Raw genomic sequence first — 14,873 nt, forward strand, 5'->3', positions numbered from 1 at the left:
CTGTAAATGTAGTTTATTACAGTATCATGTAATATAAAAAATAGAATGCATTTGAGTACAAAAATGAGAAGACGAGGCACAAATGATCCCTTTGAAAACTCAGAAACAAAAACAAAGCAAAAACACACGACATCTTTGGTTAAGTCTGGAGTCATGAATGTTACACGTCAGGCTGGAGAGTGAAAACCAATCCAGGAACATGTGTGCGTAAGCCATGCAGGCTTTAATGTCAACATACTTTGGTAAGAAATGGCTAATATGAACAAACACAATGAAAACATTTTCCTTTACCCCCCCCCCAAACAAATTTAAACACTCAGCTAAATTCAGGTTGATTTGTCCAAGCTAATGTCCTGGAAGCTGAGCTTGGAAAACCTCACGTTACAGCGTGAATTGATAATGAACATTTCCTATCCACAGCTTCTCCTCGAGGACTGTTTTAAAAACTACTAACTGATTGATGCATGCCTTAAATAGATTAAATGAGACCAACAAACACACACACATTAATGTAACTATACGTGTTTTTCTGATTTTTTTTGTACCATAATTGGCCAAAGGTTTGACCGCTTACCTGTGTTATGACAACAGAAAGGTCACACAGCTTTGATCGAGCTGTACTCAAAAATTTAACAATATCTCAAAAACACGAACCACAACTTCCTGATTAATCTTCTTGGCTCCTTATCTTTCTGTGTCACTCTTACTAAGAGACTGTGAAATGAGTCCGACCGCTGTCATAACACCGTGGCAGCGCAGCGTAAACAATATGTGAATGAAATGTGCAAAATATACAACAACAACAAAATAAAAAACACAACTGAGCTATGACCACACAACCAAAAAAAGAAAAGACACGTTTGTGTATCACTGAACAAACTCATTCATAAACGTAGACACAAAAGAATCCATATGAAGTGAATCCAGGTATTTGGTTGAGTACATAGCAAATATATATATATAGCACGTTTTAGTCAGAACATCAATAACATCAAACGTGTGAGCTTTAAAATAAGGCACTTATAAGTATTAACATGCTGAGATGTTAACAGGAAACATCGCAACATGTTTTAGTGTAATGCTCTGCTGTGCTTCCTTTTAAAAGCTCAGCACAGCTTCTTTTTATCTCCCAAGAGTACTGGCTTTAAAAAAATTACACTCAGCCACTGTGCGACATAGTGTCTTATGAAGAACTAAACATGCATTGCATAGAGTATAAACCCTTTTATTTCCTCCTGTTCTATATATAGGTTTGTTTGTTTTTTTAAACAAAGGTCAGGCAGTGCTGAATCCTGGAAACTGCAGACAGTTCAATGATAAAAACAACACTACTAACGTGTGGTAATAAAATACTGTCATATAGCCCTTTCAGCTATGATCTAATGTTTGTGTAGATTATAATATTCGCTATATTCCTGGTCAAACTCGTTGCAACTGGGCAACAGATTCAGCCATGCTTGCCCTTAATCACCGACTGTGTTCATAGACTTAACTGACAGAACTGGTGATGTCGATGTTCGGTGGTCAGATGTTCGGAGGGTGACATCCTGCAGGGTGGGATGAGAATCCGAACCTCCAAGTTAAAAACAAAAGTCTCCACTGTGGGTTTAGGGTGAGTTTGTGTTGTTGCTACAAGTAGCTACTCCCTTATTCACTAGGGATTGGGAAGATTTTTTATGCTGGATGCTCTTCCTGACGCAACCCCGAAAGGGATTTGGGTCTCCACCCAGAACCGAGGATCGTTTATTTGTTAGGTGAACCTGTTACACATGTAGGAGTTAAATTATCCTGACGAAAGTGTGGAAGAGGACTGGTGGATGGTGAAAATATGGTGGACTGGTGTGGCGCGAGCAGTTAGGCAGATGATCCAGTTGTTTTGAAGAGAGGTGAGTCCGACTGTTCTGTACACTCCTACTCTACACTGTGAGGAATTAAATATTAGGGATACTTGGGGTGGTAACTGGAAGAATAAGACCATGAGATGCAAGTCAGATTCTTCAAAGTTGGAGACAAAGTGAGAAGGAGCTCAGAGGAGAGCCGCTGCCCTTCTGCTTTAAAAAGAACCAGCTGAAGTGGTTCAGGGATCCGACCAGGACGACTCCACGATTGATCACTGGAAACAGTGTGCTGTTGTTGCTGGCTTGGGAATGTCTTGGTTTCCTCCTGGAAGAACTGAAGTTGATAGCTGCTTAGGCTACCTTCTACTATGACCTGGTCCAGGATGAGTGGGAGATGATGGATGAAGGGATATTGCTGGAGTGTTGGCAGAATATATTCAGGCTGAATTCAGGACAGGGAGGGAACCATTTAAAGATTTTTCCCTTTTGAACAGTGTATCACTGTTGTGGATCTATATCAGAAACCCAGACGTAGTAGAGCTGAGTTAGTCCACAAAACCACAAGAAGGATCCATGACCCCTGACCCCATGACTCACAAGTCTTGGTCTAACATCAAGACTTGTGAGTCAAGCAGATTAATCCTTAAATCATCTGTGCGGATCTGATCTTTTTATAAAAAAAAAAAAAAAGTAAGGCACATACTGATTTTAGTAAAAAATAAAATAAAAAAATCTTAATCCAAACTGAGAGGAGTAATTGAACCAGCAGGTGAATAATCCCATTCATAATAAAGAGAGCAGGAAAATTTCCAGCTAGCACCACAATGGCATCTGGTCTACTGAGTGAGAATTGCTGCTGTAGGTTATAAAAAAATATGGTGATCTTATATGATGCATGATGTGGGATAAAAATGTTTCAAGTCATCCAAACAAGACAAACAGATCTGTGGTGTTGAACCAGTTTTAAAAACTATAAGCCCAGCTCGTCATCCACAGGGACAGACTGAAGCTGAGTAAGGATTTTTGATTCTCCATCGATTTCCTCTGGATTCCCAAGTGGCGAGCTGGCTTCCACATCCTGCTCTGGAGAGGGGCTGCCCAGGAGCAGCGACTCCCCACCAGGTAGACCCAACAAGGCTGGGTCCACAGGTAGGTCCCCCTTGGTGCGGACGTCAAACAGAGTTAAACTGGCTGAAGTGGAGAGGGGCACTGGGCTCCACACTGGCTGGGGCATTTGGCTATTTGGTGTCACTCCAGTGTACATGGGGCTGAGCGTGAGCATGCTTTCTGGAGTCAGAGCATTCTGCGTTGTCGGGGTGGCCGTTGGGTCCAGCGGGTGAGGGGAGGGGATTGCGAGCACTTGGCTGGTTTGGATGGGAGTCTCTTGAGCACAGTATGGTGGAGATGAGCTGATGAAGTTCAGGGGAGATGATGCGGCGAGGCTGCTGGGCGTTGGTGTTGAAGGCTGTGAGACTACGGGAAAGGTAGAAGGGTTAAGAATGGGGATCACTCCGTTTGTAGAGATGGTGGAAGCGTCAGGGACTGGTTTCAGGGGCAAACTGGTGAGCTGAATGCCTGCTGGGATGGTCAGAATCAGCTTGCCTTGCTGGACACTCAGGTAGGGGCTACCACCGAGGAGAAGGTTACCTATGAATATGAATGATAAATGATAAACTGGCAACAATCTAAACAATATAACCAGATTCAGCTGATATAAAAAGCAATGGGGCTATATCTTATAAGTGCATGCAGCAATCCAAGTTATAGATCAATACTTTTAATGAGTGTTTTACAGAATGGCATATATATATATATATATAATATCATACAGAAACAGAACATGTTTCTGAAAGCATTATTTTCTTTTATGTTTGGTTTTGTAGTGCTATCAATGGAAAAAAAACAAACACTGTACTGATAAATATTCCTCAAATTTTCCCAGGTACATACTAACTTGCGGGTAAATGCTTATATTAAACATGTCCAGTGTTGCACATAATGAGGTCAGAGGATCTGAGCAGAACCACAGGCTTCAGATAACTTTTCATAGTGTTGGCTTTGGATGATGTTATTTAGAATGGATATTCCCTCATGCGGTCATCTCAGGCACACGGCAACCTGCTGTTCAAACTTTTATTTATGAATGGATGCCAATCAGAATCAAATAGATTCAACTTTTCCCCCTATAGAGACGACATTTGAGGACCTCCCCAGTACACCCAATGATAAGCTTTGATACCTCAGTATATAATAAAGACGTAGTTTGATGACAATTTGAATAGTTTCTGGGTTTTTCCAAGGGTAGGTGGGTAGCAAAATATTAATCATAACCAATTCTGATTAAGCAAAAAATGTCAATGTCTGCTCGTCTTTGACTTGTGTGACATGTTGTTGATTATTTGCAAGACAAAACCCCCAAAAAACATGTCTGTCATTGTTTTTTCTTTCTGCACCACATAAACAATCAATGATGATCTATTAATCAATAATTAAAAAGATTTTTCTGAGTCCTAAAACATTCAAATGTCTTTGCGCACTCTTTCTGACTAACAGTAACTTCAAAAATTTCACCTTTTCTGACTGTAAATACAATCAGTTCATGTGAATATGAAAAAGAAGTCATGTCTGAGAAGCTGGAAGCAGTAACAAATACACACACATAGATATATGTACCGTAATTGTCGGGCTATAAGCCGCTACTTTTTGCACAAGCTTTGAACCCTGCGGCTTTTAGTCAGGTGCGGCTTTTCTATAGATTGTCCATGATTTTTGTGATATCGTAAGACGATTTGTTTTGTTTGTTCCGCTGTTGTACGGCACTACGTTGCCTGGCGGAAGGATCGGGGTTCAAGAGTTGTATGTTGGTCACATGTCCATCCGCCAGGCAACATAGTGCCGTACAAGTAGCGCGAAAAACAAACTTCAAAGTAGCGCTATGCGTTCAGCGGGAGTCGTGGATGACGAGCGGCGATAAACTTGCGAAAAGCAAGTTGTGCTCAACTCTACCGGTGGATTCTGACAGCGTGGAAAAGTGTGCAAACATCCACGATCACCAACGGATTTCGAAGGGCTGGACTGCTGCATGATGGAGAGGAGGACACCGCCACGGCCCTTCAGAGGGTGTTCGACTGACAATGACAATGAGGATTATCTTTGGTTTTGAAAGTGACAACGAAGGAAAGAAGCTGAGAGTGGATGACGAAGCCATCCTGAGCCTGTTCGTTTCCGACACTGGAGAAGAGGACTTTGGTGGTTTTAGTGCGCAGGAAGATGGTGGTGAATGACTGACTTTTCTTCTTGTTAAAGCCGTGTCACTGCACCTGAGCCTAAAAGGTAGTCTGAATCTATTTTTCTGGTGTGCTGTAGGTTACTGTTATGTACTACATTTGTTACTCATTTATGAAGCACAGCACATGTGCAAATATGTACCCATAACTTGATTTTCAAAATATTAATAAAAGGGGTGTGTCTCCAAACAGCCATCTCTTTCCTGACAATTCGCTTTGTGCATATTCTCTTACATATGATAAGTCAATATTGAAACACCTGCGGCTTTTGGTCAGGTGCGGCTAATGTATGTACAAAACAGGATTTTCCCCTGATTTTAGCTTGTGCGGCTAATATTCAGGTGCGCTTTGTAGTCCGGGAAATACGGTATATATAATTATTAATCAATAATCAGTTAATTTTCTCTTAGTTCTGGGTGCTACATTTTTTAAATATTTAATGAATTGAGAATACCTGGAGGGGTAGAGGGTAGCTGAATGATGCCGGAGTTTAGGAGCTGCACCGTAGGGGCCGTGCTGGCTGGAGGAGCTACGCTCTGAATGGGCCTCAGCTGGTTTAACCTGAGAGGAGCCTGTGGGACCCCTCCAGCTGCAGGAGCTGAAGTGAGGATCTGTAATGGTAGACGGGCAGAAGGGATGGAGATAGAAGGACTTGCAGGTACCACCTGTGGGAAAGAGATGGTGGAGGAAGTTTGGATGGAGGAGACTGGTACCAGCTGGGGCACAGAGAGTGGGACGAGCTGTGCCGGTGTGCCACCTTTGGCCTGGGGGACTGGGACGACTTGTGTTGGGGAAGAGATGGAAATAACCTGCGGTGTCTGGATTTTGCTGGGTGTACAGTTTGTGGTCTGCTCCCCCAGTTGTTGCATCACGTGCTGGGGGAGCTGACTGTTGTTGAGCGGTGAGATGGAAACTATGGTTGTGGCACCTTCAGACATAGCTGCCGAGGCTTCCTGTTGCTGCTGTGCCAGTCTGTTTCCTGTGTTCAGAGTCTGGGGGCTTTGAAATTGAGGCGCTGGTGAGGTGAGGGGGGATACTGGGACCAGCTGAGGGCACTGGGATACCTGGGCTCCCGAAGAGTGCTGAACCAGGTGAGATACTGGTATACCCTGGATGGAAGGCACAACCTGGGGCAGAGAGAAAACCTGAGGGGTGCAGTTGCTGGTTGAAATCACAGAGCTAGGAGGGTTGAGGCTGGTAGAGGGAGCAGTAGCAGAGATGCTATACTCCCCTTGCTCCCCTGCAGAACTGGAGACAAGCATGCCTGCAGATGACAGAGATGCTGGGAGGGGGAGGGAGTCCTGGCGTTGGTGGTTTTGTGTTAAAACTAGTGAAGAGAGGCTGGTTGGTGAGGAAGAGGAAGAAGAGGATGATACCGTCTGGCTGCTGCCCTCTGATTCAGAAACACTGATGAAGCCCATTGCACTGTCACTCTCGGTCTTGGTTTGCAGGGGAAGAGAAATGATGGGGTTCGAGACAGGCGTGACGTTAGTGTTAAGAACAACTGCTGGAACGCCGCTCGGCTTGGCCTCCATTTCTGAAACTTCCTGCTCCACCCCAGAAACAGCTTGCTGTGGCTGCTGCACACCAACCCCAGATTTGGTTATTACTTGAGCCCCGTTCAGTATTAAAGGAGAGCTGGTTCCAACAGGACTCAGTGTGACGGTCTGGCAATCACCTAAATTTATCCCATTAATTATAACACCAGCACCACTGCTGGAGATCAGGGAGTTGCCATTGAGCAGAGAGGCGGTGAGGAAGCCGCTGGACCCGTTGAGGATGAGCTGGCCTCCAGTGCTGGACGGGACCGCAGAGACAGAGATGATGGAAGCTGTGGAGCCGGCAGCCTCGTCTAGTTTGTCGGGAGTGTCGTCCATCGCACTCGCCTCATCCTCAGTGCTGTGGTTCCCATCGGACTCACTGAAATGGTCAAATATAAAGGACAGAAGCACACACAGACAAATGAGTTTTTAATGTTACAAGAAATGAACGAAAATACACAATTAGATCAACTCACAAATAAAACAAAACCTTAAGACTGAAAAATGTTTGATTCAAAAAGTAGCTACTTGTAAGACTGCAGCTAATAATTATATATTCATTATTTTTATAAAATTCATCCCACGATTTTCAGTCTAACCAAAAAGAGGAAAAAGCCTCAACTCTTTTACAACAGAATTTAAAGTCAGTGAATATGTGTCTGTTTGGAAAGAGCTCAAATTATTAATCAATAATCAGACTTGCTGTTGGTTAATTTTCTGTTAAACTAACTAGGTAAATAATTAACTAAGCAGCCAGATAAAGAGGCAAACACTCCTCTCCAGCACCAGAGGCAAGGAGTGTGATTCCCCCTGAATTTTGAATCCACGGTCCACCACCCAAGAGGAGAGGTGTGCACATCAGGATAACCCACAATATCCAGAATCTAATTCACTGCTGCCCCATAATGGACTGGTTCTCATAGCACTCTTCTACTTAAGCGCTGTTTTTTTTAAAGTTGTTTCTATCCAACTTCACACACATTCATACTGCGATGGATGCATCTGAGAGCAACTTGGGGTTAATATCTTGCCCAAGGATATTTGGCATGCAGACGGGAGTAGACGAGGAGTGAACCACCAACCTTCCGATTAGCAGGTGACCTGCTACAACAATAGAGAGAAAACCCCAAGAATCAGACAATCCTCTATGAGCACTTGGTGACAGTGGGAAGGAAAAACTCCCTTTTAACAGGAAGAAACCTCCGGCAGAATCAGGCTCAGGGAGTGACGGCCATCTGCCACAACTGATTGTGGTGAGAGAAGACAGGACAGAAGACCCACTATGGAAACAGCCAAAGATTAAAAATAACCAGTAATTAAATGCAGAGTGAAGAAGAAACGCTCAGTGCAGCCTAAGATTATTGCAGTGCAACTAAGGGAGGATTCACAATCACCTGAGCCAGCCCTAACTATATGCTTCATCAACAAGGAAAGTTTCAAGCCTACTTTTAAAAATAGAAGAGGGGCCTCCACATCAGCACCGGGGTAGGAGTGTAAAAGAAGTCAAAACAGGAAAGAGAGAAATCCCAAAGTCTTCTTCAGAAAGTTTCATCTGTCTCAGCTGCTGGAGCATCTCCCTCTCTGTAATGTGGGAGTTTCTGAGCTCCTGCACCAGTACGTCACTGAACACAGTTCAGAGGTGCCCGACAAGCAGAAACGACACCAGGACGTGGCAGTTGTGGTCACTTTTGGCGCGTGCTGCAATTTGTTGTGGTGCCAATGGCGAGTATAAACCGGCTATTAAGGGACTTAGGATGAATCTCATCCATCCTCCAGGGCCAGGCCGCTAGAGACTAATCAACTATTCATTACAACTATAAATAGATAAATAGATGTATTTGTCCCCACGGGGAAGTCACCTGACATTTGCAGACACCTCAAATAAAACAATCCCATCAACATAAGACAAGCACACGTTAAACACTCTTTCACTCTTCCTGTATCGTAGGGATGACTTTGGCCACACGAACTGAGCAGGCTGTGTGTTGCTCATGTTCAGACGTTTGATGGCTCGAGGAATAAAAGATAGAGTCGACCCATTTGTGAACAAGACGGGACAATGACACCATGCAGATGGTAAAAAAAAATCTAATTTAAGCTCTGTGTATATAATATTACAGGATTCAAATCTATTAGACTGAGCAAGCAACCTTCATCGTACCAAGTAACACTCTCTTTTCTTCTAACTGCACTCTGCTGTTTCCATTACCATCATGTGAAACTTTAAATGTGATATAAATGCATTATTTAAGATTCAATATTACTAGAATACTAAAAAAAACAAAAAAACAAAGCAAACCACTTTCCAAAAGCACATCCAATCAGCAATATACTGTCACTCTTAAATATGTTAAATATTTCTAATTCAAAACTAGGATGCCTGCAAGTTTTAAAGTTTGCCTCAGCAGGATGTTTGATTTTAAAGGGAGAGTAGCCTCCACTTTAAGGTGCAGAAATCATTTTGTATCCGTCCGGAAATCCTAACATAATCAAAGCGTTCTTCTAATGCCGACGTTCTCCAACAGTTTCTGGCATGCCTCCTTTAGAAGAAGCTACTTTCAGCTGATCCCTTATTAACAAAGGGTCGCCACAGCAGGTAGCTGCACGTTTGATTTGACTGCACTGTACAGCGACTGTCGTTTCAACTGAGGGAATGCAGGTTAAATATTTGCTAACAGGCTCATTTACACTAATGTTTACTGGTGATCTTTGTTCCTGTGAATTAAGGCAAAAATACTTATTGGTGCTGTTTTAGAGACTTTATAATACAGTAGTCAGTTACGGACTCTAAAAACCTTTATAAATGCAACATCAGGATTATTACAAAAAGTGGGGCTCAAAGTTGCTGTATGATCACCTACCTACCTACTGACATTAATCCTAATTTTTAAGTTTTAGTCTTTGTCACTTTGGTCAAGTTTGTCAGCACAACATGCATCAGGAGGTTCTGAGGCTTTGTTTTTTTAAGACTGACATTAATCAGACACGATGAGTTGCGTGTCCCAGTTTTAAAACAGAATCTAACCGAATCTTTTCTAAAGAAACTAAACTAAAATGAGCAAAAACTCTGTGGAAATGTAACTGAAACTAAGATGAATTGATAATAAAACTTCTAAATAAGCTGGAATATGTTCTTATCACTTGGATACATTTGGTGATATGTGGTTAATGTGTGAAAATAAAGCATCCTGGTGGCCCCAGTCTGCCAGACCGTGGGGTTTGATACAGCACAGCAAACTTATCTTTTCACAAACTTCCCCTCCCACTGCTTGCAGAAATCTTCATTTTAAAACTGTGATTTCAGCCTCCCCCCACACTCCCACCTTTGCCTTAGTTTACGCTCTTTTCCTCCCCTAACCTTTGTCACCCTGTGGCTCTGCAGGATGCGGTGCAGGGTTTCAGGAAACTTGAGCCACAGTGGGCGCCTAGATCTCACATTTCATAACAAAGCAACATGCTCTTGGTGTCAGACATGTGTGGCCTCACTGCTGTCAGAAGTCACCTCCTGTTTGTCTTCCTACTTCGTGCCATTTCTGAGTTTTGCCACACTGATTTGTGCACTCCTGCAGGCAGCCCTCTGTAGGTCTGCGCGCTTTTTAATTGGTAAGCTTTTATGTGCTGCTTTCAGTGACTTTTCTGATAAGTCCTCGCTATAAAAGACAAAGTAAAGAAAAAAAGCTTCGTTCAGATAAACACAGGACAGCTAAAAAAACAGCAGCTGCTGCCGCTCAGGCTGTGACTCCTTGCTTGCTACCAAACTTAGAGCGCAAACAGAGATAAAGGCGACAGCTGGATTGTGTTTCCAGTGTTGCGGGTCTTGCCTTTTGCTGTGGGTCCCGGACGGGGTCCTGTCCCTCTGCCTGCGGTTCTTGAACCAGTTGCTGACCTGCGTGAGGGATAGCCCGGTGATTTTGGCCAGGTTTTTCTTCTCGTCCGGAGTGGGATACCTGTTGCTCTTGTAGCACTCTTTCAGGGCATTGCGGGACTTCTCTTTGAAGCAGTACACGGTCTCTTCTCCGTCCCAGATGGTTTTGGGTAGGGGGAACTTCTTTCTGAGCCGGTACTTGTCCACTGCGCCCAGGCTACGGCCCCGGGACCTCTCCGCCTCCTTGTAGCGGGCTTTGAGGTACAGGTCCTGCAGGAACCCGTGGTTAGACGGGTGGAAGTTGTGGCTTTCCAGGATGGCGTACAGCTCCTTGAATTCCTCCCGGTGGAAAGCCACCAGTGCCTGGGCCTTTAGCAGGGTCTCGTTGCCACGTAGCAGCTCGGACGAAGGAGGTATAGTGGAGAGAAATCTCCACAGGCGATCCACATTGCCCGCCTGCAGAAGGGCCTCGCACAGACATGAGACCTGGTCAGTGGAAAAACTCAGCGCCGACTTTTGGAAACTTTGGAGCAGTTGTTCCGAAATTTGGAGCGGATCTTTCTCTTCTTTGGTCTCCGACCCCGCTGGCTCCCCTGTGCTGTTCTCAGATTGTTCTGTGGACTCCAAAGACAAGGAAGCCATTTTCACTTTAACTTTTTTTTCCACCCGTAGTTCCTCCTCCTCCTCCTCCTCGCTCCCTCCCTCTGCAGCGCCGTCCTCTCTCCCATCCTCCAAACCGCGAGCGTGCTCGATGAACAACGGCGGCCACGCCCCTTTGTTCTTCAAGCCGCACAGACATCGGAGGGAAAGCAAGAGCGGTTGCTTCTGATTATCAAATAATCCGATGCAAAGACTGATACGGAGCATTTACATAATTTATTTTTTAATGAAGCAAAGGTAATTAGAAAGCTTTGCTTTTGGATATCTGACATTTTTAAGACATCCCGGTAAATTTCTAGGAGGTAAATTAGGCTTTTATTTTGGAGAAGAAATCTCACATAGAGCTTTTATTTTGGAAACCCCCCCAAAAAACACATCCCCCATAGCTTGAGTATTTAATTTGGAAAAATGAAACTTTAAAGCAGGGGCGAAACTGGGACTGTTGAAGGGGGCCACACGAATAAGCAACCCTCCACAACAGTCCCAGTTTCTCGTGTGGCCCCTTTGGATTCTGAATTGCAGGCCTCTCCTTGTAAATATATACAATGTCAAACTGTAAGTGAGAATTTAAACACTCACAAATGTATATGTAAAATGTTTAATACTACATTTTTTTTCTTACTGCCTTGTAATAGTAAATACTTTATAAATGTACTTTGAGTCCCGAAGTTCTCATTTAGTCAAGTCAAGTCAAGTGGCTTTATTGTCATTTCAACCATGTGTACAGTACACAGTAAAACGAGACAACGGTCCTCCAAGACCACAGTGCTACATATAGCATATAACAGACAATCAACACAGGACTACATAAAGTGCAATGCGCAAAAATTGCAACAAAACAAAACAAAGACAGTACCACACCAGACAGAACAGAACGATGCAGACACAACACTGCAATAGAAATGTGCAAAAGACTGAATATTGTGCAAAAAGTCACTTGGTGTATGAAGGTGTGTGTGTGTGTGTGTGTGTGTGTGTGTGTGTGTGTGTGTGTGTGTGTGTGTGTGTGTGTGTGTGTGTGTGTGTGTGTGTGCTACATAATAGTTTAACATTTATGTTGTTCAGCACCTATTCAATGGTTTAGTATTTTGGAGTTAAGAATGCCATATTTTCATGTATAACCTCCAATAATGTCCAAAAAAAAATACAAACAAACAAACAAAACACTAAACTGTCCCTTTCTTATCATTTTGAATTACATTCAATATTATTGCTGAAGCTACACTGTAAACAATATTTATTATCATAGTTGAAGTGCAACAAATAATAGCTATGTAGGCTGCTGTAAAATAAAAATATATAATAATAATATCTGTGTAAATGAACCTGCTATAATCTGCTAAATATATGTGATTATTCTGATTAATAACAGATTACCTGTTAGAAGTCATTCTTGGCCAGCCTTTAGTGATGCTTTTATTCAAGGGCAATGCTGGTTGCATGTGTTTTATGTGTGTTGTGCATCGTGTATGGCCATGTTTCCCTGTTTGTTCAGGCTGAACATGTTGTCATCACTTTTCTGTGTGCCTGAGGTGGTTGCCTAATGCAAATACTCTCAGTATAAACGCATGCGTGTAGGCACACACAAACGTGTTTAAGTGCAACTGTAACAGGGTCATAAATCACATTGTTATAATTACCCAAAATGTGTTCTAAACCCCCAAACCGTTCCTTTTATACCTGACTTTTAGGACCTCCAAGCCTGTAGTTATGTTCATTGTCAGTTAGAGCCCCTCCTCATTCTTTTCTTCTTCTTCTTTGGTGCAATCCTATAAATACAGTGTACCCCTTTGCCTCTCCCCTTTTCTACAATTCCCCTGTGGGAGAGGTGGGTGTCATTTCTTTCCAACACTTTAAAACACACATGGTCTCTTGTGTTCTGGGGGCCTCTGGATGTCTGGAGTTTTGATCTCCTCCATACCTGCTTCATGCCCTGGAGGACGGGGCTGTGGCCCCCCCACACCCTCTAGCAGATCATTACATAAAGGAACCTTTTAAAAAAACAAGCGCGTCCATGCTCACAGGTGTACACACGGGTGATCACACCCACAAACTACACCCTTTTTGGCTCCTACCTCAAAGCACACTGTGTTCTGTTGATCTTATGTGCTGCACAATAATGTTTAATATTTAGTATTTACTGTCATATTCCCATATATCATTGTGATGTTGTTTATTCTATTACTCTTGTTCTCCTCTGCTTGTTTTCTTTTTTCTTTCTCAGCAGGTGACCCAGGTGATCGATATATGCATTTTTTATTTCTTTTTTTTTTTTCTGCTCATTCTGTTGGTTTTTGTTTTTTGCCCTTCTCCCCCGTCCCTCTTCTCAGCTGTTTCTCTTTCCCTCTTTCTTTCTCCCCTTCTTTCCCCCAGTCAAGTCTGTCCCGTATTCAGTAAGTGAAAATAAAATAAACAATAAAAGGTGAATCAAATGGACCATTACGGCAAGGCTGGGATGGTCAATTTGGTAAAGTAAATCCGTTGGGCATCTTTCTTTGCCTTTAGACAACAATTCTGATGGCAAAAGAGCTAAACGGGACAGGCAAAAAGAAAAGAAAAAAAAAAAGAATTCGACACTTTAAATCAGGTCCAGATTGTTAGAGGCTTCACCTGAGCATTATGTATAAAAATGGCTATAATTCCTAAACAGTTAATTCAATACTTTTATTTAATCCCCTTCATTGAAGCCGAAATTCATCATTCACAACTTTATAAGCATTATTATTACAAAAGTAAAATAAGAATAATAATAATAAAAAAAAAAAGAGACAAAAAAAAAACAAACCACACATATAATGCATATTTAGCCACCTGGATGTTTCTGATTGCGATTTTAGTTCAATTATTGTCATTATTAAGCCTGTTTTTGTTAGATGTTATAAGTGTGTAGTATGTGTGTATCATAAATGTGTTTTAGGCGCCATAAATGCTAGCATGAATATATACTCCTTGCTAGCTTGGACGTTGTGGTGGGTTGAGCTAACTCTCTTCCCCACTGTTTGTATTCTTTTACCTTTTTTATCAGGTATGTCGGATTTCATGTTGTTGTTTTTGTTTTATCTTATGTCAAATATGTTACGTGTAAATGCATACTTTATGTTTAATGTAAAAATAAATGCCGCGCCCTTTTCTACCTGCGTGCGGTAGTACCTCCTGCCACGAGTTCCCAGAATCCTTTGCGGTTTTACCCCTGAATGGCGTCACATTTTCAATCTCCATCTTCAATCCCCTGTGGGAGAGGAGCTGGAGTGGGCAAATTATTTACTTGGAGGTCTTTCTTTCTTTTACCTTTTTTATCCGACACAACGCAGAATCACACCGGTTACACTACATGTTTCATGTGTTCTCTCAGTACAAACGCATGCGTGTAGGCACACACAAACATGTTTCATGTGTTCTGAGTTTTTACAAAAGATATCTTATTAAACTGACAGAACAAAGACCCATTTAGACTGCTACGCTGTATGTGACACACTATTTCAGTTATTGAAGCTGAAAGGTTGCGTATTTACAGGTCTTGTACCCAAGCTCAAAGATGTGTCAAACAGAGAAAGAAGCCCAGCGTATTTTATAATATGACTTGCAAATGAGCTATGAATGAGACCATGCTGCATCTCCATTAACAACCACAGGCATGTAAATCCTCACTGTGGTGCTGTAGGCTTGTGTCATCCCCCCCCCC

At 42.6% G+C, this 14,873-nt stretch overlaps 1 protein-coding gene across 1 annotated transcript; it reads right to left on the bottom strand.

Annotated features, from left to right (window-relative positions):
* Positions 1 to 9: 9 nt before the first annotated feature.
* On the bottom strand, positions 10 to 14,570 carry six5 (SIX homeobox 5). Its single transcript, XM_085380991.1, has 3 exons — positions 10,488 to 14,570; positions 5,580 to 7,045; positions 10 to 3,485 (listed from the first exon to the last, which is right to left on the bottom strand). Exons 1-3 carry the CDS (start codon positions 11,396 to 11,398, stop codon positions 2,809 to 2,811), a joined length of 3,054 nt encoding a protein of 1,017 aa, XP_085237117.1. The 5' UTR covers positions 11,399 to 14,570; the 3' UTR covers positions 10 to 2,808.
* Positions 14,571 to 14,873: the final 303 nt, after the last annotated feature.

Source organism: Rhamphochromis longiceps, linkage group LG14, assembly GCF_057381845.1.
Source record: "Rhamphochromis longiceps isolate RC_006_pf linkage group LG14, R_longiceps_female_GT1.1, whole genome shotgun sequence".
Lineage (NCBI taxonomy): Eukaryota > Metazoa > Chordata > Actinopteri > Cichliformes > Cichlidae > Rhamphochromis > Rhamphochromis longiceps.

Coding starts and splice junctions, on each gene's coding strand:
- six5 (XM_085380991.1), bottom strand. CDS start 11,398: ATGCTCCGTATCAGTCTTTGCATCGGATTATTTGATAATCAGAAGCAA. Junction 7,046..10,487: donor TCCGGGACCCACAGCAAAAG/GCAAGACCCGCA, acceptor TGACCATTTCAG/TGAGTCCGATGGGAACCACA. Junction 3,486..5,579: donor GCTACCCTCTACCCCTCCAG/GTATTCTCAATT, acceptor TCATATTCATAG/GTAACCTTCTCCTCGGTGGT.